General features: G+C 44.2%; 1 protein-coding gene across 1 annotated transcript in view; it reads left to right on the forward strand.

Moving 5' to 3' along the window:
• Positions 1 to 23,264, forward strand: part of SLC12A8 (solute carrier family 12 member 8) — a 148,483-nt gene that overhangs the window by 43,112 nt on the left and 82,107 nt on the right. The window contains exon 6 of the mRNA XM_047874263.1: positions 2,068 to 2,299. Within this exon, the coding sequence (XP_047730219.1) occupies positions 2,068 to 2,299 (232 nt within the window). The remainder of the gene's footprint in view (positions 1 to 2,067; positions 2,300 to 23,264) is intronic.

Below are 23,264 nucleotides of genomic sequence, written 5' to 3' on the forward strand. Positions count from 1 at the left end.
GTGGGTTTGGAAGCTCCAGATGCAAATGGTTGCATTCCAGTTCTGGTGTCACCCTCTGCACATGTGCGGTGTCAGACACCTGGGAAGGTGATGATCATCACTGCATTGTTACCATTTGTTTTTTTAAATTCTGATATATCTGGCCATGCAGAGTCCTGTTGACCTGGCCAGATAGTGACAGAATAGCAGCACCCTTATGCCTGTCACACTCTTGTTATTTAGCCAAGTGTAAGTTTGAGTCATGAGGTGATGTTTCTCTCTCATCTCTCTCTCTCTCAAGGATGACTTTCCTTCTGCTTACATTTATTGGGCTCCCCCCTCCCCACTCCAATATAGACAGAAATGCCTAGTGTAAGTTTGGGGAACATTGACAATGATGGTATATGTCTAGTAGCAAAATGAGCTGATCTCAGTGAAGAATGGGACCTCCTTCCTGAGCTCCTCTCCAGTACAGAAATTATATCGCCCTTCTGGTCTTTACCTAAAAGAGCAGGAAATTAATGGTACCCGCTTCCCAGAACTCTTTTCATACAGTCAACATATCACAAAATATCTGTTGAATGTTTGCAACATAGTTAGCAAATGTAGGGGCTTTGAAGAGGTATGATCAGCAGAAACATTTTTGTTTTTTAGGATGTTTGCATTCTTGGTGGCTTGGGGTAGGGGACAAGCTTATATGCATGAACTAAGAATAGACTAGTGACCCAGATAATTAATTGCATTACTTACTGGCAGTAAGCATAATATTTATTCAGAAAAGGGGGATGAGGAAAGGCTTCATGGAGGAGGAACTTGACTGAGGCCCAAGAAGAATTTGTTTCCTGAGAGAACAATGGGAACAGAGCACAGTGATGACCATGACCCAGTGGCCTGGGGGTGGGGAAGGATCAAGCCTGATGGAGAGAAGGGTGCTGAGGAATTATGAAAAGTGAGGTTGGTGTTATTTTCAAATATTTATTTGAAGTTGAGATTTAAATATATATATATATATATATATATATATATATATATATATATATATTCTCTTGAGACAGAGCACGAGCAGAGAGAGAGAGGGAGACACAGGATCCTAAGTAGGCTCCAGGCTCTGAGCTGTCAGCACAGAGCCCCACATGGGGCTCGAACTCATGAACCACGAGATCATGACCCGAGTGAAAGTCAGATGCTTAACCCACTGAACCACCCAGGTGCCCCTTAAATATTTTTTTCAAAGATAAAATCATGACTTTCAGGCACATATAAAATATACATGGACCAAAGATTTTTTTTTAACTAATTAATTAATGGAGGATCCAGTAAGATGTACCTAGTTCCTGGTGAAGCAATTTCATAAATAAATGTAAGGATAAGATTGCTGATACGAAATTGGTTAATGTCTTACAGGATAAGAAACCGAATCTTTTGGATTGTCTGTTCCACTGGACAGAAGCTATTTGCATCTCTGCTGGGAAAAAAAAAATCTATAAATGGACAGTAACTTCATAAAGTCTGGGACATTTAACACGTTTAATCAATAGTAAACAATGAGTAGAACTAAGTACATTCACCTAGCCAGTCCTTGGGTAGCCTTTGTTCCATATGACATTGAAAGGATTTGCTGCCCACTTTTTTTTTCTTATTCTAAGTTTCAGGTAATTTTTTTTTTTTTAAATAATAGTGACCTACAAAGAAGTGGAGAAAAAACTGGGGTTTGCATTAGTGCCTTTCTTAGGCTCTGCGAGGGGACCCCCTGTGTGCTTCTATTCTGTTTAGCTCTTGAATAACTCAGACAGAGAAGTCCAGAGTGCTCTTGGGCCCCGAGTCCCATCTCCCTCCTTCTCGTCTTAGTCACTACTGACTGGCATTTGTGCTCCCCTCTGGGTGATGGTAGAGACGTAGATGAGAAGAAATGGGGCCAGAGGCAGAGGGCATGGCCAGGAAGGGCTCGCTGACCCCTCCCCCATGTTGGTTTCCAGGTGCTGAGCCCTGATGAGGGTGGGTGCAACCCTCAGTGCTGGGCGGGTCTGACCCATGGGTTCCTGATTCTCTGTTCTCTTGCCAACTCTTCCCACCTTGCTTGCCTGTCAGTGTGTCGCAGGGGCCATGTACATCACCGGCTTTGCTGAGTCCATCTCCGATTTGCTGAGCCTCAGGAGTATCTGGGCCGTGCGAGGAATTTCAGTGGCGGTGCATCTGGCCTTGCTGGGGATTAACCTAGCAGGTGTCAAATGGATAATCCGCCTCCAGCTGCTGCTGCTGTTCCTGCTGGCCGTGTCCACACTGGACTTCGTGGTGGGCTCTTTCACACACCTGGACCCAGGTAAGCCTTTGGGAGTTGAGTGGATGGGGTCTTTTAGGGGTCTGCACTGCTTTCTAGATGTGTGTAGGTGTGAGTTTGCAGGACTACCTCCCCATAAGCTTTGCCTACCAGGAGTGTGCTGTTCCTGGAGCAGGTGAGTGGGTGTATCTTGGCTGCAGAGGCCCGAAAGCCCCTCCTCACATAGGCATTTTCATTTAGCATATTTTCCACATTCCTTTTTATTTTCTTTCTGTTAAAAGAAAATAGGAACATTTAAAACAAAGAATAAAGTAGAACTGGACTAGATAAAGATTAAATTCATTAACAGTGATTGGGAGAGTGGGCAGGGAATAGATTTGAAAGTAGGTAAGAAGATAGATTTCAATTTTGTGTGTCATATTTTATTTCTTTTGTTTCACTTATTTATTTATTTTTAAAAAAATTTTTCTTAACGTTTATTTGTTATTTTTGAGACAGAGAGAGACAGAGCATGAACAGGGGAGGAGTAGAGAGAGAGGGAGACACAGAATCTGAAACGGGCTCCAGGCTCTGAGCTATCAGCACAGAGCCCGACACGGGGCTCGAACTCACGGACCATGAGATCATGACCTGAGCTGAAGTTGGACGCTTAACCGACTGAGCCACCCAGGCGCCCCTATTTTTTATTTTAGAGACAGAGAGAGAGAGCTCGCACATGCACAGTGTGCTGGTGGGGGAGGGGCAGAGGGAGAGGGAGAGAGAGAGAGAATCTCAAGTAGGCTTTATGCCCAGCATGGAGCTCGACATGGGGCTCGAGCCCACAAACCGTGAGATCATGACCTGAGCCGAAGTCAGGAGTCAGACGCTTAACTGACTGTGCCACTCAGGCGCCCCTCTTTTGTGTTAAAAGGACTTGATGTAAATATTACAAATGCTACCAACTGTCATTTGTGGGAGATGGGAACAGATATAGGTTGATCACCTATAGTTTCTTTAATAGTACATTTTCTTTCAAAATAAGAACATAAGTCCATTAACTAAGCTTAAAGAAGGAGAATAAACAGCAGGTGTATTCTGGACCATTTGGAAATGGTGTCACATGTTGGTAACGGATGGACCACTGTTTAACCCTGGGTTTTCCTGGGCCTGGAGGATGCTTGGCAGCTATAATCCTCAATTCTTATGCTTTGAGTGGGATGCTGTTGCCCACAGTGTCTGTAAGGGTATAGCTTTTGTGGTCTGGGTTGGTTTGGCATCAGAAGTCTTTGTTCCTCTCCAGAGTACAGGGCTGTTCATGGGTGCCTTAGAAAAAAGATAACTGCCTGATATTTCACACTTTGGGGACTCTGGCTTTTTATGGCAACAGTGGCCAGGCATCTACATTGGAATCTGGATAGGGAAAGGGAAATGGGGCCATCCTCTATGATAGAAAAGAGAAGAAAAGAAAAAGACCTGCAGCACAAGTGCCTGTGATGGTGGGGACGAGCGCCTGCTTTGTGCCAGGCCTGGTGCTTAGCACTGCACATGACTTAGCTCGTGGAATCCTTACCATAACCCATGAGAGAAGAACAGTTATACCCATTTTACAGATGAGGAAACTGGAGGTTATATCACTCATGGTGATCTGTGGCAGAGCTGGGAATGAAACTGGATCTATTCACATATGTAGTTGTGCTGTTTCCTAGGTAGGAAATGAGAGAAGAACAGTTATACCCATTTTACAGATGAGGAAACTGGGGAGTATATCACTCATAGTGATCCGTGGCAGAGCTGGGAATGAAACTGGATCTATTCACATATGTAGTCGCGCTGTTTCCTAGGTAGGAAGCGATGTCTGTCTTTACACCACCAGCTGCCTTTTGGTGATAATAGCTCTGCTTTCCCCGTGAGGGCTGCCCTCGCGTGTTCTAAATAGTCTTGTCTTTCATAAAGATGTTGGTTGCGGGAAGTTCAGAATTCAGTTGGTACTCGCTACTCTGGCCTTATTTTTCATATGTTCAAATTCTTCTATTGGAAAATAGTCTCTCCCCTGAGCTCCCTGAGTGCCCCCTGCACTCTGACATCCTGATCCCTGCCCCAGAACCTCCAGACTGCCCATGACCCAGCATCTAAAGGGTTAAGCCCTGTGCAGGAGGGCTGCCCCAGGACCCGCTCCAATGTTAAGAGCCAATGCAGTGTCCAAACCGATCACTTGGCGCCTGGGCCTTGCAGCTTGCTAAACACTTGGAGCATCTCCATCTCAGGGGAGGAATGATTTGTTTCCTGGCCTTGCACCAACTGCAGAGACAAGCCCACATCCGGAGGGAGACCTGCTGGCTGTTTGGCTGTAAAACTAACTGTCAGTGGGGGTGAGGGGGTCCACTCCAGTCTCCCATTCCTGGGTGCTTTCTCCCTTCATCAGCGTGGTTGCTGAAAAAGCTTAATTAATTAAATTGCAGGTTGATGCTTCTAGCCTCTTTGAAACCTCACTAGGCCGATGTGTTTTCCTTCTTCTCGATTAGAAGCTATCTTGGCTGCTCTTCTGTTACTCCAAGTATTTCTCCTTCTTTCTGGTCAGTGCATTAGCAGGGTGTAGTGTGAAGTGAAATTTATTTTCAATCATTTCCATGGCAACTGGCCCCTCTCAAATCTGTTTTTGGTATCACTGATGTTTTATATGGGCTACTTTCTTTGCAGTTAAAAATCCAAACTAAAACTAGATCATAAACCTTCAGAATGCATTTAGCAGAATGATTTCAGCCCTTTGGAAAAACGACATGCACATAGGCATTTGAAAAAAGGCTGGAAAAAGGACTGGAAGGAACTATACCTAAGTGTCAGCAGTGGCTGTCTTTCTGCTGAGGTTATGGGTGGCGGCATTATCCTTTTCCATCAATTGGTTAGTGCTACTTAAAAAAGGCATTTCTCCTTTTCCATCAATTGGTTAGTGCTACTTAAAAAATTAATAGACTGTATTTTTTTAAGTTTATTTATTTATTTATTTTGAGAAAGGGGTGTGCAGAGAGAGAAAGGGAGACAGAATCCCAAGCAGGCTCCACACTGTCAGCACAGAGCCTATCACGGGGCTCAATCTCATGAACTGTGAGATCACAACCCGAGAGCCAAAACCAAGAGTCAGATGCTTAACTGACTGAGCCACGCAGGTGCCCCTAATAGACTGAATTTTTTAGGGCAGTTTTAGGTTTATGGAAAATTGAGCAGATGGTGCAGAGGTCCCCATATCTTTTCCCTCTCCTTTCCCCACTTCCGTTCCCCCTCTTATCAATATCTCTCATTACTGTGGCATGTTCATTACAAGTGATGAACCAATGTTGATACCTTATTGGTACCTGAAGTCCATGGTTTAGAGTAGGATTCACCCTTTGTGTTGTGCAGTTCTGTGAGCTCTTACAATAATAATGTGTATCCACCATTACAGTGTTGTAGAGAATAGTTTTAAGGTGTCAGAAATTCCTGTGCTCCACTTGTTCATTCCTCCTTCCTCCCACCCTTGAACTCTTGACAACCACTGATCTTACTCTTTCCCTCTCTTGTTTTGCCTTTCCTAGAGTTGGAATCATATGGTATGTAGCCTTTTCAGACTCACTTCTTTCACTAAGCAAATGCATTCAAGGGTTCTCTGTGCCTTTTTGTGACTCGCTAGTTCATGCCTTTTTGTCACTGAATATTTCATTGTGTAGTTGTAACTCAGTTTTTTTTTTTTAATCCATTCACCTAATTAAAGGACATTTTGGTTGATTCCAACTTTTGGCAATTATGAATAAAATGTCTGTAAACATTTGTGTGCAGGTTTTGTTGAAGATACAACTTTTTAACCCATTTGAATAAATACCTAGGAGCATGAATGCTGGGTCATACAGTAAGACTATGTTTACCTCTCTAAGAAACTGCCAAACTGCCTTCCCAAATGGCTGTGCCATTTTGTATCCCCACCAGCAGCTGGTGAGCGTTCCTGTTTCTCCAAATTGTCACCAGTGTTTGGTGTTGTCAGTGTGTTGGATGTTAAACACTCTGATATGTATCTCTCTCTAATAGTAGCATCTTGTTATTTGAATTTGAAATTCAGTAATCACATATAATATTAAGCATCTTTTCATATGTTTATTTGATATCTGTATGTCATCTTTGGTGAGGTGTCTGTTCAGGTCTTTTTACCATTTTTTAATCTGGTTGTTTTCTTATTGCTGAGTTTTAAGAATTCTGTGTATATTTTGGACACAAACCCTTTATCACATGTAGGTCTTGTAAATATTTTCTCCCGGTCCATGGCTTATCTTTTTATTCTTAAAATAAATTTTTTTAATGTTTATTTTTGAGAGGCAGAAAGAGCACAAGCTGTGGGAGGGGCAGAGAGAGAGGGAGACACAGAATCCAAAGCAGACTCCAGGCGCTGAGCTGTCAGCATGGAGCCTAATGTGGGGCTTAAACTCACAAGCTGTGAGATCATGACCTGAGCCAAAGTCAGACACTTAACTGACCGAGCCAGGACTTTCCTTATATATAATTCTATATTGATAGATATAGAGTTCTATATTGATAGTCTTTTTACGTTTAATACTTTATTTTTATAAAGTTTTTATTAATATATATATATAATTCTATATTGATAGTCTTTTTACATTTAATACTTTATTTTTATAAAGTTTTTATTAATATATATATATATAATTCTATATTGATAGTCTTTTTACATTTAATACTTTATTTTTATAAAGTTTTTATTAATTTATTTTGAGAGAGAGAGCAGGGGAGGGGCAGAGAGAGAGAGAGGAAGAGAGAGAGAGAATCCCAAGCAGACTCAGCACTGTCAGCCTGGAGCCCCACGTGGGGCTCGAACTCACAAATTGTAAGATCATTACCTGAGCCAAAATCAAGAGTCGGACGCTTAACCGACTGAGCCACCCAGGTGCCCCATCTTTTTATTCTTTTAACAATGTCTTTTGCTGAGCTGAAGTTTTTAATTGTCATGAAATCTAACATCAATATTTTTCTTTCATGGATCATGCTTTTGGTGTTGTACCTAAAAAACTCATGAGTAAATCAAAGGTCATGTAGATTGTCTCCTATGTTATCTTCTAGACTTTTTACAGTTTTGTGTTTTACGTTTAAATCTGTAATCTGTTTTGAGTCAATTTTGTGTACTGTGTAAGGTCAATGTCCAGATTTGCTTTTGCATGTGCCTGCCCTGGTGTTGCACCATTTTTTAAAAGACCACGCTGCCTTTGCTCCTTTGTCAGAGATCTGTTGACTGTATCTGTGTGTGTCTATTTCTGGGCTCCCTGCTCTGTTCTAGTGCTCTTTGCTTGTTCTCCAATACCACACTGGCTTGGTTATTGCTACTTTCTAGGGAGGGCTGGGGTTGGCTGGTGTCAGACCTGCAACTTTGTCCATTTTCTTTTGTGTTATGTTTAAAATCAGGGAAGGAATGTTTTAAAAATACACTTAAGCCTAACTTTATTTCTGTCTCTTTATTTAAATATAAAAGACTAACTAGAAAAAAATCTAAACAGTCCTGGAATGTATAAAGTAAGAACGTGGAAAGTAAGACCACACTTCATTTTCACACCTCTGCCCTCCCCAGGGAGCTTTGGTACAGGCATTCCTTATATACTGCTGTCAAATACATCACCCCAAAAGTTAGTGGCATAAGACAACAATCAACATTTATTATTTCTTGCCTTTTCTGTGGGCTAGGAACTTAGCTATGGCATTGCTGGTGGTTCTGGCTCAAGGTTTCTCATGGGGCTCAGTCAGACGTCAGCAGGGGCGGCAGCTGCCTAAAAGCTTGACCAAGGCTGGAGGAGCTGGCTGGCAAGTTGGGGTTGGTTTTTGGAGGGAGGCCTCCCTCCTCCTCCATGTTGTCCTTTCCTGAAAGCTGCTTACGTGTCCCCAAGTCATGCAGTGGCCAGCCTCCCTGAGAGCAAACAATCAGAGGGAACAAGAAGGAGAGAGAGCACACGCTCTGTCCTTCACATGATCTAGCTTCAGAAGTCACAGAGCCCTACTTCCGCCATAGTCTCTTTGTTAGAAGTGAATCACTTAGTTCGGTCCTCTTCAAAGGGAGGGAAATTAGTTTCTATAATTTTGAATGGAGACGTGTCAAAGAATTTGAAGACACACTTTAAACCATAACAGTTCATTTTAAAATCAGAAAAAAAAAATTTAAGTACACTTAAGTGAAATTATATTTCCCCTTTATTTCAGAGACAAATGTTTTATAAGAATTTTAAAAATATTGAAATATAAAATAAAAAGTGGAAGTTCCCTCCCCTACTCTCTTCTTCTGCTCCTGCTCCCCAGAGGGAGATTGGTAAATATCTTTCCAGTCTATTTTCAAGTGCATGTGCATGTACATAAACACATATAACATAGTTCTTTGTAGAAATGTGCTTAAATTCTGTTGTTCTACTATTTTTCCTCTTCTTTTTTAATGTTTATTTATTTTTGAGAAAGACAGAGACAGAATGCGAGTGGGTTAGGGGCAGAGTGAAAGGGAGACACAGAATCCAAAGCAGGCTCCAAGCTCTGAGCTGTCAGCACAGAGCCCGACGCGGGACTCAAACTCACGAGCCATGAGATCATGACCTGAGCTGAAGTCGGACGCTTAATCGACTGAGCCACCCAGGCACCCTGCTATTTTTCCTCTTGTACTCAATAATATATTATGGACATCATGACTGTAATGTCAGTACATTTGGGATTCCCTCATTCTTTTTTTGACACTTAAATAGTATTCCATATAACAAGCTGAAAATACTTTATGTTTAAACATTTGTTTATTGATGGATATTTAGTTTTTTTCTAGTTTGTTGCTACTAGAAGCACTGCTGACATGAATATCGTTGTGCAAAATTTAAAGCTTATTTCTATAGGATCAAGGGTTGTAAATAGAATTAATAGGACAAAGGTCAAGAATATTTGAAATTTTGATAGGTTCTGGGGCGTCTGGGTGGCTCAGTCAGTTAAGTGTCCAACTTTGGCTCAGGTCATGATCAAGCAGTCTGTGAGTTTGAGCCCTGTGTAGGGCTGTGTGCTGACAGCTCAGAGCCTGGAGCCTGCTTCGGATTCTGTGTCTCCCTCTGTCTCTGCCCCTCCCCCATTCTGTCTCTCTCTCAAAAATAAACATTAAAAGATTTTTTTTTAATTTTATTATGTGCTGCCAAACTGGCTTCTCATAAAGTTGTTCCATTTTGAACTCTCACTGACAGTGTGTAAGAGTTATTGCTTCCCCATACCCTGAACAATATTGGATATGTTCACTTTTTTAAATTTCTGGCAAGAAATGATGGGCAAAAATTGTGCTCCTTTAAAAAAATTAATTTTTCTGAAATCATTAACGAGAATTATTTTATTCATATTTTTATTGCCATTTATATTTATTTTCTTTGAATTATTTATAATCTTTCCCTATTGTTCCTTTGTGCTATCTTCCTTTTCAATGATTTGTAACTCTTCTACCTTCACAATTAATTCAAAATAAAACAAATACCTGGTTAGCTTTTATTAGTGTTAGACAGTGTTTGTTGTATATGTTGAAAAGTTTTTTCTAATATGTCATTTGTTCTTTTAAAATTAATTTTTATGTGTACTTAAAGTAATACATATACATAAAGATACTCATTTTTGAGCCAAATTGCATACTCTGATTGCTTTCTTGTTTGTATATCTTCAGCTTCTCCTGAAACTAAGCTTACTCTACGTCTTAGTTCCTGGGGCTGCCTTAACAAACCACTGCAAACTGGGTGGCTTAAAGCAACAGAAATATAGCAGCTCATGGTTCTCGAGGCCAGAGGTGGAAGAGCGAGGTGTTGGAGGGGCACACCCCCTCCCAAGTCTCTAGAGAACACTTCCTAGTCTCTTCCAGCTTCTGGTGGCTCCTGGTGTTCCTTGGCTGGTGGCCACATTGCTCCCGCCTTTGCCTCTGTGGTCACATGGCCTTCTCCTCCTCTTGCCTCTCCTCTGTGAGAAACTCAGGAGGACAACTTGTCACTGGAAATGGTCCAGTTTGGATAATCCGAGATGATCCCATCTGGAGATCCTTAACTTAATTATATCTGCAAAGACCTATTTCCCAAATAAGGTCACATTCACAAGTTTCTAGGGTTAGTGTGTGGGCATATCTTGTTAGGGTCCACAATTCAATCCACTATGCTCTATTTTTTTCATTTGCTTTATTTTCTAGCTTAAAAAAATTTTTTTTTAGTGTTTATTTATTTTTGAGAGAAAGAGAGAGAGAAGTAGACAGATAGACCATGAGTGGGGTAAGGGCAGAGAGAGAGGGAGACACAGAATCCAAAGCAGGCTCCAGGCTCCATGCTGTCAGCACAGAGCCTGACATGGGGCTCGAACCTATGAACCATGAGATCATGATGTGAGCCGAAGTCAGATGCTTAACCAACCGAGCCACTCAGGCACCCCTCTAGTTTTTTTAAATCACCGTTATAAAAATATCCATAGAGTTTTATTTTATTTTTTATTTTTTTAATGTTTGTTTATTTTTGAGAAAGAGAGGGAGACAGAGCACAAGTGGGGGAGGGGCAGAGAGAGAGGGAGACACAGAATCTGAAGCAGGCTCCAGGCTCTGAGCTGTCAGCACAGAACCCGATGAGGAGCTTGAACCCACAAACTGTGAGATCATGACCTGAACTAGAGATGAACACCTAATCGACTGAGCCACCCAGGAGCCCCATCCATAGAGCTTTTAAATACGTATAGGCATTTTCCCCAATTCTCCCTATGTTACATTTTCTCTTGGAAACCCCATCCTCACCTTCCTTCTGGATGGATGATATCAGGCCAGGATCACAGCTGTTGTTTGGTACTTGCCCTCACTTCTCCCAGGTGCTGTCCCTACTGTCTGGATCCCAAATCATCCTCTTCTGTCTAGGATGGAAAATGTCACTTTGGTAGCAGTGATTGGTAGGAGATATAAAAATCTAGGCTAAAAATCACTTCCCATAGAATTTTGAAGTCATTGCTCTACCTTCTGGCATTCAGCAGCATCCAGGAGTTTGGTGCTATTTGGATTTCTGCTCCTGGTAAGTGACCTCTTTCTCTTCTTCAAGTGCTTCAGAACCTTCCCTTTTCCCTTGAGGTTCTAAGATTTCATGATGAAAATTGCTATTTGTTGACCTGGGGCACTTTCGATCTGGAATTTTCAAATTATTTCTTTGACAATTTCTTCCCCTTTGTTTTTTCTCTCTTTTTTAATTTTTAATTTTTTCCTTGAATTCTGAATACTTGGATATTAGAGCTCCTGGCTTGAACCTCCTGTTATTATTATTATTTTCATCTTCTCTCTTCTCTAGCATATTCCTTTTTTCCATCTATATGGGAGAGTTCTTCAACTTTATTTCTAATGTAGTAAATTTTTCGTTTTGACTAGCCTTAATTTCCAAGAGCTCTTTGTTGTTCTTTGATAATTTGAGAATCTTGTTTCATGAATATAATATCTCGTTTTGATTCTTTTAGGCTATAACTTATAGGAGTTTTTTTTTCTTGTCAAATTTTCTTCTTCTCTCAACATTATCTGTTTTTTTCTGCATTTCCTTATTTCTATTATCTTGTTTTGTTCTCTGTGTTAAGTGATGCAAGCTTTCTTCAATGTCTGGTAGTCCCTGGCTGTTCATTCTTTTTTTTTTTTCTTTTTTCTTTTTTAAAGTTTATTTATTTTGAGAGAGAGAGACAGAGACAGAGAGAGAATGAGTGGGGAAGGGGCAGGGAGGGACTCCGAAGCAGGCTTAGTGCCCAGTGTGGAGCCTGACACAGGGCTCAATCCTATAACTGGGAGATCATGACCTGAGTGAAATCAAGAGTCTGACACTCAACCAGCTAAGCCACCCAGGTGCCCCTGTTCATTCGTATTTATTTATTTATTTACTTATTTATTTATTTTTAAAGTTTATTTATTTGTTTTGAGAGAGAGTGTGCACACACATGCACCTGTGCGCACAATGTTGGGGAAGGGTGAGGGGCAGAGAGAGAAGGAGAGAGAGGATCCCAGGCAGACTCCTTACTGTCAACACAGAGCCCGTCTTGGGGCTCTCATGAACCATGAGAACATGACCTGAGCCAAAACCAAGAGTTGGGATGCTCAACTGACCGACTGAGCCACCCAGGTGCCCCCATTCATTTTTAATACGGAGGCACTGGTCAGCCATTGGAAGGTCTATGTAGTGGAGGTGGCAGTTGTGGTGGGAGGCTTCACTGTGGGGTGATGGTGTGGCACACTGGGCTGTTTCACCCAAGTCTCCCAAATGTGAGTTTCTGTAGGTCTTTCCTCTGGTACAGTTAGTGCCTTCCAGAGAACTCTCCAGTCTCCTGCCTCGGACAAGCCTGGCTGCCACAGTGCTGGGAACAGGGCAGAGGAACAGGGCTGGCGGACTCATGGTCAGGGTGCAGACTTTCATTTAGTCTGGTGTCTTTCACCTGGTGCATCCTTCCCTGCACTCAGGCTCCTATGTCACACCTCATCCTGCATCTCAAGCCACTATGTCATGTCTCTCATTTCGTCTCCATGCTGCCTATAAAAATGGATCTCACTCATCGTCTCCATTTTCTCACTTCTTGACTCCTTGGCCTGCAAGCAGTCAGCACAGGCCCCTTTCCCTCTCCCCATCTCCCATCCTGTCTCTTCCAAAACAGCATCCTTGCACAAGGCTCTGTGGAGACACAGCTACATTACTGTAAAAAGCTAAATAGCACGGCAACTTAATTTAAACAAGGCCCTCTCAAACATTTGTTTGGCTTAAGGCTCCTAAAATGCCATTTTGTTGGATTATATTTTCATTTATGTAAGATGTGTGTCATGCCAAAATGATTTTATTGCCATAGAAGTCAGGCAAATATAGATAAAATACATTTTAGAAAATAAAGTGACATGTGGCACATTTTAATTCTATGTTCTGCATTTAAAAATGAAATTATGCATCTCCAAGCTTAACTTTTTGGTTATCTAGGAAGATGGCTGCTTTGCATGGGTCTGTAGTCTCCTCCAGTCCACTTCACATGCTCTGCTCTGCCTGGGTACCCTGCCATCCGTGGGAGGGGGCTATTGCTCAGTGCACGGCTTGGGCAGGCACAGGTTCATGTGCTGAGTCTGGCGGGTGGGATCCGGGTCTGCCTATGCCCAGCTGTAAGGCCAGCTTGCTGTTAGGAGCTATTAAAAGATCAAGGGTCAGGCATGGCTGACTCTGCCATCTGCTGAAAATGCTGTACTTGAGGTCCCAATGACCTCTTGGTCTTGAAATCCAGAACCTTTGCTCATTACTTATACCTGACCCCCTTGCACCACTGACCACTGTCTCAGTCCACTCAGGTTGCTATAACAAAATACCCTAGACCAGGTGGCTTATAAACAATGGACATTTATTTTTCACAGTTCTGGAGGCTGGAAATCCAAAATCAAGGCACTGGCAGATGTAATGTCTTGCAAGGGCCTGCTTCCTAGTTTGTAGAAGGCTGTCCTCTCACTGTGTCCTCATGTGACCAGAGGGCAAGGAAACTTTCTGAGGCCTCCTTTATAAGGGCACTGATCCCATTCAAGAAGACTCCACCCTCATGACCTAATCACATCCCAAAGGCCCACCTCCACATACCATAGCACTGAGGATTAGGCTTCAACATATGAATTTGGAGGGGAGGGTACACAAACCTTCAGCCTACGGCAACCACCTGTGCTGACTGGAATCAGTCTCTTCCCATTTCTTCTTCAACACAATGCTGCCTTGACTCTTTTCTGAGTCTTCTTGTCCTGGACGCAGGCAGGGGACCACGGGTCAGTTGTCAGCGCTGCTTTTCTCTGTGCTGTCTTCTTCAGGGGGATCCTGCCAGCACCACTGCTGCTGTCGTCTGCTTCTTCAGCTTTCTTGGATGGAGCTCCCATGTCACCAACTGCCTTTCCATTTCTCCCTGGATGTCTGAGCATCACCTTGAATTAGAAGCAAAACTGAAGTCTTGCATTTTTTCCTCTTCCCTTTATTTATCTTCTCCTCCTCACCCCCTAGCCAAAACAAAACAAAACAAAACAAAACAAAACAAAACACCTGAAAAAAACTCAATAAGCAAATAATTAGGTTATCTCCCAAATGTCTACACCATTTCCCCATGCCTGGAAAGCTGGAGTGAACTTTTATTTCTCTGTGTAGCTTAAACCTTCCTACCCTTTTCAACCCAACAATTCTCCCCTTAGATCAGCAGAGGCCACTTCTTATGTGGGGCACTTAGATGATTTCCAGATCTGAATTTATCCTTCCAGGAACTTCCTTTTGGTTGATTCTACCCATCTCCTATGGGCAACCAACCCTCCTGTACACTGAAGCCAGATTACTTTTCCTAAAACCATGCTTTGCTTAGGTTACTCTCCAGCTTAAACATTTCCAGCGGCCTTCTATTGCCTATAGGACAGAGTCCAAACCTAGTGGGTTTGTATTAACTGAGTTTCACGGGCTAGCCCCAAATTACTTGTTTGGTTGCATCTCCAACTCTGCACCTTCCTGCACCCTCTTCTCCCAGAAATGTCTCCACTCACTGGGTCATAAATACATATGAATACAGCCCTGTTCCTACATCTAGAATTCTCTCTACATACTCCGTTTGACATAGGTGCTCTCTCTTGGATGAAATAGTAGGAATTGTATACGAAGAATAGGGTCTGAAATCTGGAAGCCTCTGGTGGTCTTGAGCAAGGTTACCTGTTCTGAGCCTTGGTTTTCTCCTTGGCAAAAGTGAGGATAAAAGTGTTTACGACACCGGATTGCATTTTTGATTGTGTGGTGGGACGGGCAGCCACAGCGGTGTGCTCAGGCCCCCCGGGATGTTAACGAGGGCATTGGATGGAGACTCTGGTTCCTCATTAAAAGTTTTAAAAAATGTACTAATGAAATATTTCAAATATACAGGAAATAATGTAACAGATTCTCATCTACCCATCCCCCAAATTTAATGGATGATATTTTGCCAGTTTTGTTTCAGAACTCTCTTAAAAATAAAAACGTGTAAAGTGTTACAGGTACAATTTAAGTAGTACTTTGCTCCACTCCCTTTTCTCCCCCCGGCGACCACCATCCTGAGTCTGATATTTGTCCCTCCCGTGTGTTTTTATTTTTCTAACGTATGTAGATACCACCGTTGATGTCTATTATTGTTTAGTGTTTGAAAGTTTTACACACATTTTATCATACCGTATGGACCCACTCACCTGGTAAATATTTAAATAGTGTGGATGATTGAATGATTTCGCGGTTTGCTTTTCCCATATTTTTGAGATTTGTTCACGGTAGGTCATGCCTTGCCATTTCTTTCATTTTAACTCTTACGGTGTCCCAGGAGACCCAGACAAGTAAACGGTTATTAAGTGACAAGTCCTGTGACAAGGATTTTGGGGTGGGGGGACTCCCAGTCCAGCTTGAGTCAGGGAAGATTTTCCAGAGCAGATTCCTGCTGAGCTCTGAGTGCTAAAGGAGTACAGGATTTAGCCAGAGGAAGAAGAGAAGGAAGCACATCTTGCAGTTCATGCAAAGACCCAGGAGCCTGCTGTGCTTGGGAAAATGAGAGAGCCCCGAGTGGCACGTGTGAAGAGGAGCCTGCAGAGCACGTGGAGCCAGCTCCTGAAAGCCTGGGCTGTCACGCTTAGGGGCCTGGGCTTTGTCTTGGGGCAGTGGGAAATGTGACATAAGTTTTCCATTTTAGAAAACTGCTCTGGCCATGGTATGGAAAACCAGTGGCTTGGGGTAGGGGTGGAGGACGGAGGCAGGAAACTTATTTGAGAGGCTGTTGCAGTGATCTGGGAAAGCAGTGATGCTCCAGAGCCTCTGGAGACAGGAAAGGGGGCAGGTTAAAGACAGATGAAATGGCAGGGTGGGATGTAGAGATGAGGCAGAGTGGAGCGACGTGGCTGACACGAGGCTGACTGGCTGATGGCTTCGCGCTACTGGGATCTGGGAGGAATCTGGCAGGAATAGATGTGGGGGAGAGGGAGAGGTCAGCATAAGAGTTCAAGTGAGGTCCAAGTGGAGACGACTAGAAGGCAGCGATGTGTGGTGGTCGAGGGCTCCCAGGGGCAGTCAGGCCTGGAGATGAAGCACCGGGATGGGCTGGAGCTTGGGGCATGCCCATTTTGAAGCCAATAGCACCACACTTATACTAAGATGGAATTTAATTCACAGAAGAGGCTTTTTTTTTTTTTCACTTTTCCGTATTAAACAACAACAAATCCTCTCTGATAGAATTCCTAACATACAAAGCAGGTATCCTAAAGATTAATATTCTTTACCAAAGAACATACCCCATAATCTCTTCCGATGACTGTTTCCTGGTCCATTCAGGATACAACAAACACATGAATGTTTTGGCTGCTTCCCTGGAGCTTGCAATCAGCCTGCACTTGGGGTACTGAGGATAAGGCTTGTGGTGTCCCTGGGATGCACAGTGCCCGGCATATAGTAGTTCAGTAAATATTTGTGCAGGAATGCGCACACTAAGGGAAAGATGGTGATGCAGACTGCGACCTCTTCTGGTGCCAGCAGGTGCAGATGGCACATCTGTGCCCCCACTCTGGAACATCTTCCCTAGGGCCCCTTTTTCTTCCTGAGATGAAGACAGTGGCCCAGCTACCATCATGACTCTGTAGCATCATCTTCCCAGCCACGTGTCTTCCTGAGCCTTCCTTGTGGGCTCCTTTCCCCCTGTGGTGGGAGGGCATCTCTGTATAGCTTTGCTGGGAAGGGTTTTCCAAAGCCTGGGAGCAAGGCCTGCCTAGAAGGCCTTGCAGTGCCCCAGGTGGCCTCTGTGTGGAGTCGTGATTCTGGCTGTTTGTTTTCTGGCCTCTGAGGGCCAGGGAGCCTTGTCCCAGGGTAGCTCGCTCAGTCTTTCCTCTCTGCCCACAGAGGTACTAGGAGGAAGCACGACTCCTTTGTGTAGAATGGTCTATGGTATCCTGGCATTGGCATTTTACTTACACGGTGGTCAAGTAGGTGATGCTGTACTGAAAGCTTTCACACCCATCTCATGAGACCCTCACAGATAAGGAGGCTGGGCCGGGTTATTTTCTCCATCTCACAGATGCAAGAACCCAGAGAAGTGAAGTAAGTTCTGAGAAGCCAGGCCTCAGAACTCAGCCCTCCCTGGTCCAGGAGAGTGGAATAGAGTCTTCTTGGAATAACCGATGACCCAGCCTCTATCCCTGGGGGTCTCAACGCTGCCTGCACACTAGAAGTGACAGGGGAGCCCCACCCCAGACCAAGTCACCCAGCACCGATGGGCGGGACCTATTGGGCTGTATTTTCTAACTTTCCAGGTGATTCTACTGTACACCCAGGGTCGAGAACCCCTGTCTGGCCCCCTGCTCATATAGCATCTGCTTTGCTGTCTAACACAAACTCAGTGGAGTAAGAGCCAGACAGTGGTGAGGCCACGTGTCATACTGCTCAGACTGGCAGAATCCTGGAGACAAGACCAAAGAATTCATTGCCCTAAGAGGGGGCTCAGGACAGAGACTAGCTCCTCCTTCCTCTGCCTGTCTCATTTGGCTAGCACTCAACTAAGGGCCCTATGTGTCACAAAACCTGCTTATTCGTGGGAAAATTATAATGAGTGCCAACTTTATGTCAGGCACTTTACATATATTATTCTTTAAAAAAATTTTTTCTTAATGTTTATTTATCTTTGAGAGAGAGAGAGAGAGAGAGAGAGAGAGAGAGAGAGAGGAGTGTGAGCGGGGGAGGGGCAGAGAGAAGGAGACACAGAATCCGAAGCAGGCTCTAGGCTCTGAGCTGACAGCATAGAGCCCGATGTGGGGCTCGAACTCGCAAACTATGAGATCATGACCTGAGCCAAAGTCAGACACTCAACCGACTGAGCCACCCAGGTGTTCCCATATATCGTTCTAATTAAACCTTAAAGCAACCTAGTGATATGGGTGGGATGGTTATTCCCATTTTACAGACAAGAACATTGAAGCCCTGAGATGTTATGCAACTTTCCTAAGATTGCATAGTAAGTGGCTTAGCCAAAATTGGAACCCAGAGCTCCTGACTCTAAAGCACTATTCCATGGTGGTCTGGCATGCCCTTGAACAAGGGTGATGGAGCCATTCTCCTCCACCAAATCCTTTACTGCTCACCTTCTCCTTTAGATCAAGGGCATCTGAGAACCTGTTAGTCTCGGCTGGGCCTTCCCATACATGATCAGAGATATTATGGGTCAGCGCTTGAAGGGGAAGCAGGAACGAGACAGAGGACTATGAGGGTAGGTGAGGAGCCAGAACCAGGTACTGAAGTGGCTAAAACGTGGTTCCCGAATCCCTCCGGCACTGTGGGAATAGACAAGGTCAGCTGACCAGGATCCAATTCAGGGCAGGGCATGATGTCAATCAGGATAGGACTTGGTCCTCCCTCCTGGGTTCTCAGGCCCCATTCCTCTTCCTGGAGAATGCAGGGGTGAGGCCTGGCTCCCAGACTGCTCAGCCCTCAGTCCTCCATATTGTTGGTCTCAGGCAGTCTGACCCCAGCAGAGGTGAGAGTTTCTGCACTTTCTTAGGTGACTCCTTGGAAAGTTTTGCTAATTCAGAAAGGAACGGGACCACAGGACCCCTAGTGGGGGCAGCTGACCATCTGCTGGAATTTGTGGCCATGGTAAAAGGTATGAGAAGCAGCCCTCTTTTAGATTTTTCCTATCTTCTTTTCCTTTCTTTTCCTTTCTTTTCCTTTCTCTCCATCCCTTTCTGACTCCTCCCGCCCCCACCCCCTTCATATCCTGGTTTCCTACTCTGAACTTCTCTCTTTCCCTCTACCGCTATTCATGGCTGGATCCTTTGAATGGGCTACTATACTGGGGTTTCTGGCTCAGCCTGGGGTCCTCATTACTGCCCTAATCCCCCTTTGCAAAACACACATTTTGCCATGATGGATAAAAGTTAGTTGCTATCCAGTTAAAGACTTGCTCCATTGTAGACTGGTAATGAGCAGGCTTTTGAAGGCTTTTTGCAGACTCAGGCGGTGTTGATGATTTAGGCTTGAAAGGTTTATTCACACACCAGATCAGAGCCCAACAGGTATGCCAATTAGCACGGCCAACCTTCCAATTGGTTGTGACAAGATGTGTCCTTGGGACCAGAAAGTGGACCTAATTTCTGGAAGCCATATTGTTGTGCTCAGGGAGAGATGAGGCCCAGGAGGTGGGGCTGGGGCTGCATCATCTACTGCCCAGTCCCCTACCCAAACCCTCCGTTGCCTTGTTTGTCATGTTATCTTCGGGACTCTACTGGTGGGAGTGCAGAGAGGTGGTTTCACCGGGGACTCCTGAGAAGTCCAAGGTGTCCAGGGCTGCCCCTACACCAAGAGGCCTGTCACAGCAAAATTGGTGCCCCTGGAGACAGACAGACATCTCAATCCCCTTTTGTCCCCAGCTCCAGAACAGGGCTTTATATCAGCAGGTGCTCAGTATGTTTGCTGAGTGAATGAAGGAAGAATGAATCAGATAGACTGAGGGTACAAGGGAAAGGCTCTGGAATGTGACTGGAGGTGTGGAAAGCCCTGGCCCCTTCATCTCTTATCTGTAGTCACCTAGGAGACGGATACTCCCCAGGCCTCCCTTCTGAGAGGCGCCGACCTTCCTGTTTTGGCAGCAGTTCCCAGGTATTCTGTCTGCACAGGCTGCAGCTGGCAAGAGAAGCCACAATGCCTGTGTGGAGGGCCCAGCCCAGGGTGGGGTCAGGTTGCGAGTTCAGTCAGACAGTCTTGGGAAGGAGGAAGGAAGGAAGGGTTGCAGCTGAGAAGAAACTGGCTTTGAAAGTTTTCCTCCTGGATTTTTTGTTTGCAAGGAGTGGAGATGCTTGGAGAGGCATTAAATGCTCGACAAAAGAGTGTAGATGAATCACTGGTAAAATCAGAGTGCAGATCTTACCTGCAGCAGGTCAGCCTGGATGGTTTTGTCTGGGAATGTCTGTGTGCTGGAAGGATGCCACAGGCTCTGTTAATAACAGCTCTGTATCCCTTAGGAAAAAAAAAATTTTTTTTTGAGAAAGCACATGTGCTTCATATTATGCATATCCACTGAGCATGTGTGTCCAGATGGCTGGGACAGGAGTCTCCTGACCCGTTCTTTCCGACTGTGCAGGTTTGAGAGAAAGACCAGGGATCTGGCAATGTTGGCTAGAAATTCCTGTAGGTCAGCTGGAATCCGGCTGGGGATTTGCTGATGTGAAACATGCATGGACAGACAAACGCACAACAAAGGAGTCAAAGAGCAAAGCCAACTTGACCTTGAACAAAATCTTCCTTTGCTCCTGAACCACACACCAAGGAAGGCAAATTAAGGGAGATGGGAATATGGATTCCTATTTGTTAAAAAATAGACAATTGTTTTTCATTAGGCTTTTCCAGTTATAGCACATAGGATTGTGGTGACCTCATTTTTGACCAATGGCCAATGCATTCAACTGTCTGGTGGAATAATCTATTAATTGGGCACCTGCCAATTGTCTGCAATAGGAACTAGTTTAGATGTATGTTTTAAAAAGTGATAAAGTTGTTATGGGCTCTGCCTAGACATGGGAATGGAAGCCCAAGCAGGTCACCACCAGCACTGCAGTCAGTTTTGGGTGATGGGCTGTGTCTTCAGAAGCCTCACTGTCCTATGAGTGTCTTCTCTTACCCCTACACTAATTATATGGTATTGAAGGGAAAGCTGACATGTGCCTAGATTCCTTGAACTTCAGTATGTTGAATCTGGGTGATGTGCCTGATCCTGTGGGTGAGGAAACTTAGGCACAGAGAGGTTGAGTGACCTTTGCTGGGTCACACAGAGCCACAGTTGCAAGCCAGTTCTCCCAGCGCCCCATCCAGTGCTGTTTGCCCTATACTCCACTGCAGCCCGAGGCCCATGTGTGACTCATGTTTACAGCAAAGTGGTTGCTCACCCCTGTGTGCTGGCTGATGCTAGCTGGTGAAGGAGGCAGCTATGCTGTTTGACAGCCCACCTGCAAGCCAAGTTTGCCATTTTTAGGGAACCATGTCCCAGTCCCAAGTGTGAAAAGGCTTGGACAATTTGTTGCAAAGGCCACCTGCTTCATCCAACCTGCATCTTCGAGCAGCCACTGACTAGAAGATGGTGGTAGTTGTGGAACACCAGGAGGCCATGAGGAGAAGGGCTGACCACAGTGAGTCCCCACACTCATGGATTTCTTCGATGGAAATAACTTCTTCTGTAGAAAGATAGTTGCCATGCATAGTAAGACAGTTGCTTATCTATATAATAGTAATAAAACTGAGCACTTAGTATATGTCAGGCATTGTTTCATGTGTTGTACATGTGTTAATTTATTTACTTCTTACAGTGAGAGGTAGGTACTATGATTATTCCCATTTTACAAGTGGGGAAACTGAGGCTGTGCGTGGTAAGTACCTGCTGGAGGTTGCCTTGTTGGTAGAGGTAGGAATCAAACCCAGATAGTACACCCAGAGCCCAGGCTCTCAGTCCTTAACTTTTATGCCTCCTAAGACTCTCATGACTCTAGACTTAGGCCTGCAGTCAGAGATGGGGGACCTTCTAGTTCCCGACTTAATTCCATTGGGTCTTCACGCCACTTTTTACGAAGTAATATAATTTTTGCCTGACACTGTGAAAGTGCAAAACGAAGATTCTCAAAGTTTTTACAGAAGGCATACCCACATCTCACAAAATGAGTATATTACTTTATAAATATAAACAGTTATGATTTTCTCTGTAAAATGAAGTACATCACTTTGCAGAGAAAGAACATGGAAGGGGAGGTCTCTAAACAGGAGGAAAAACATTAATGCTTCCAATATTTGTATTACAATTACTTTCTTAAGTTATTTCATTCTAAAACATATATTGTGTATAGAAGAGTGTCTGAGACATCCATGCTGGTTAAAGAACAGCAGAATGTCATCTAGTGCCCAGGTTAGGAAATAGAAGGTTGCTCCCTCAAGGGCTCCCTGTGCTCTCCGCCAGGGGCTTCTCCTTCCTTCCTCACCAGAGTAATCTGACTTTCAGTTATTCAGGTCCCTGACTTTCCCAGGGTTGTAATATGTGCCAGGTACTAAAATCTGGAGGGGTGTGTTGGCGGACAGAACTGCTGTCTGTTTTTACGTCTGAGGTCCTCATTACCATCCTTAGCCCTTGGCAGTCGGTCGAATAGAACAGTTCTATGGGGTGATGAGTAGGCTGAAGAGGTGAGGGCAGCAATTTCATGGTCAAGTTCATGGTCAAGATGAAGCAAGTACATGAGATTCTGAGATAGGCTCAGGCCAGTGTTCTGATGTCAGGTTAAAAACTAGGTGTGGTGGGCTCCAGAGAGCTTGGTGATGAGGGCCCTCAGCATGTCCTTGGTCCCATTGTTCCAGTCTGGGAGGTCATCCCATATGCATGTGCAGAGTTGTTCACCCAGGATCTCTGTTCACCCTCCTTTATCTCCCCTCTCTGTTGGATCTCCATCAGAAATGTCATTCTGATTTGCTCTCTCATCTTTAAAAAAAAAAATTCTTAAATGTTTACTTTGTTTTTGAGACAGAGAGAGAAAGACAGAGTGTGAGTGGGAGAGGGGCAGAGAGAGGGGGAGACACAGAATCCGAAGCAGGCTCCAGGCTCCGAGCTATCAGCACAGAGTCTGATGCGGGACTCGAACTCCCGGGACTGATGCTTAACTGACTAGGCCACCCAGGTGCCCTTGCTGTCTCATCTTGATGGAGGTTATCTTCCAGTAACTTCTTGAGAAAGAGCTCATGAGAGAGAAGTGGTTTGAGACTTTTTGGTCTGAAAATTCTTTTTTCTGTGCTCACACTCGGCCCATAGTTTGGCTGGATGTCAAATTCTAGGTTGCAAACTATTTTCTTTTAAACTTCTGATTGCTTGTCTCCTGGCTTCTAGTATTGCTGGTAAGCAGTCCATTCTGATTCATAATCTTTTACATGTAACTATAAACTAGTAGGAAGTTCTTTTTGTCCCCGGTTTTCTGAAATTTCAAAACGATACACGAACATGAGGT

The sequence above is a fragment of the Prionailurus viverrinus genome, chromosome C2 (assembly GCF_022837055.1).
Source record: "Prionailurus viverrinus isolate Anna chromosome C2, UM_Priviv_1.0, whole genome shotgun sequence".
NCBI lineage: Eukaryota > Metazoa > Chordata > Mammalia > Carnivora > Felidae > Prionailurus > Prionailurus viverrinus.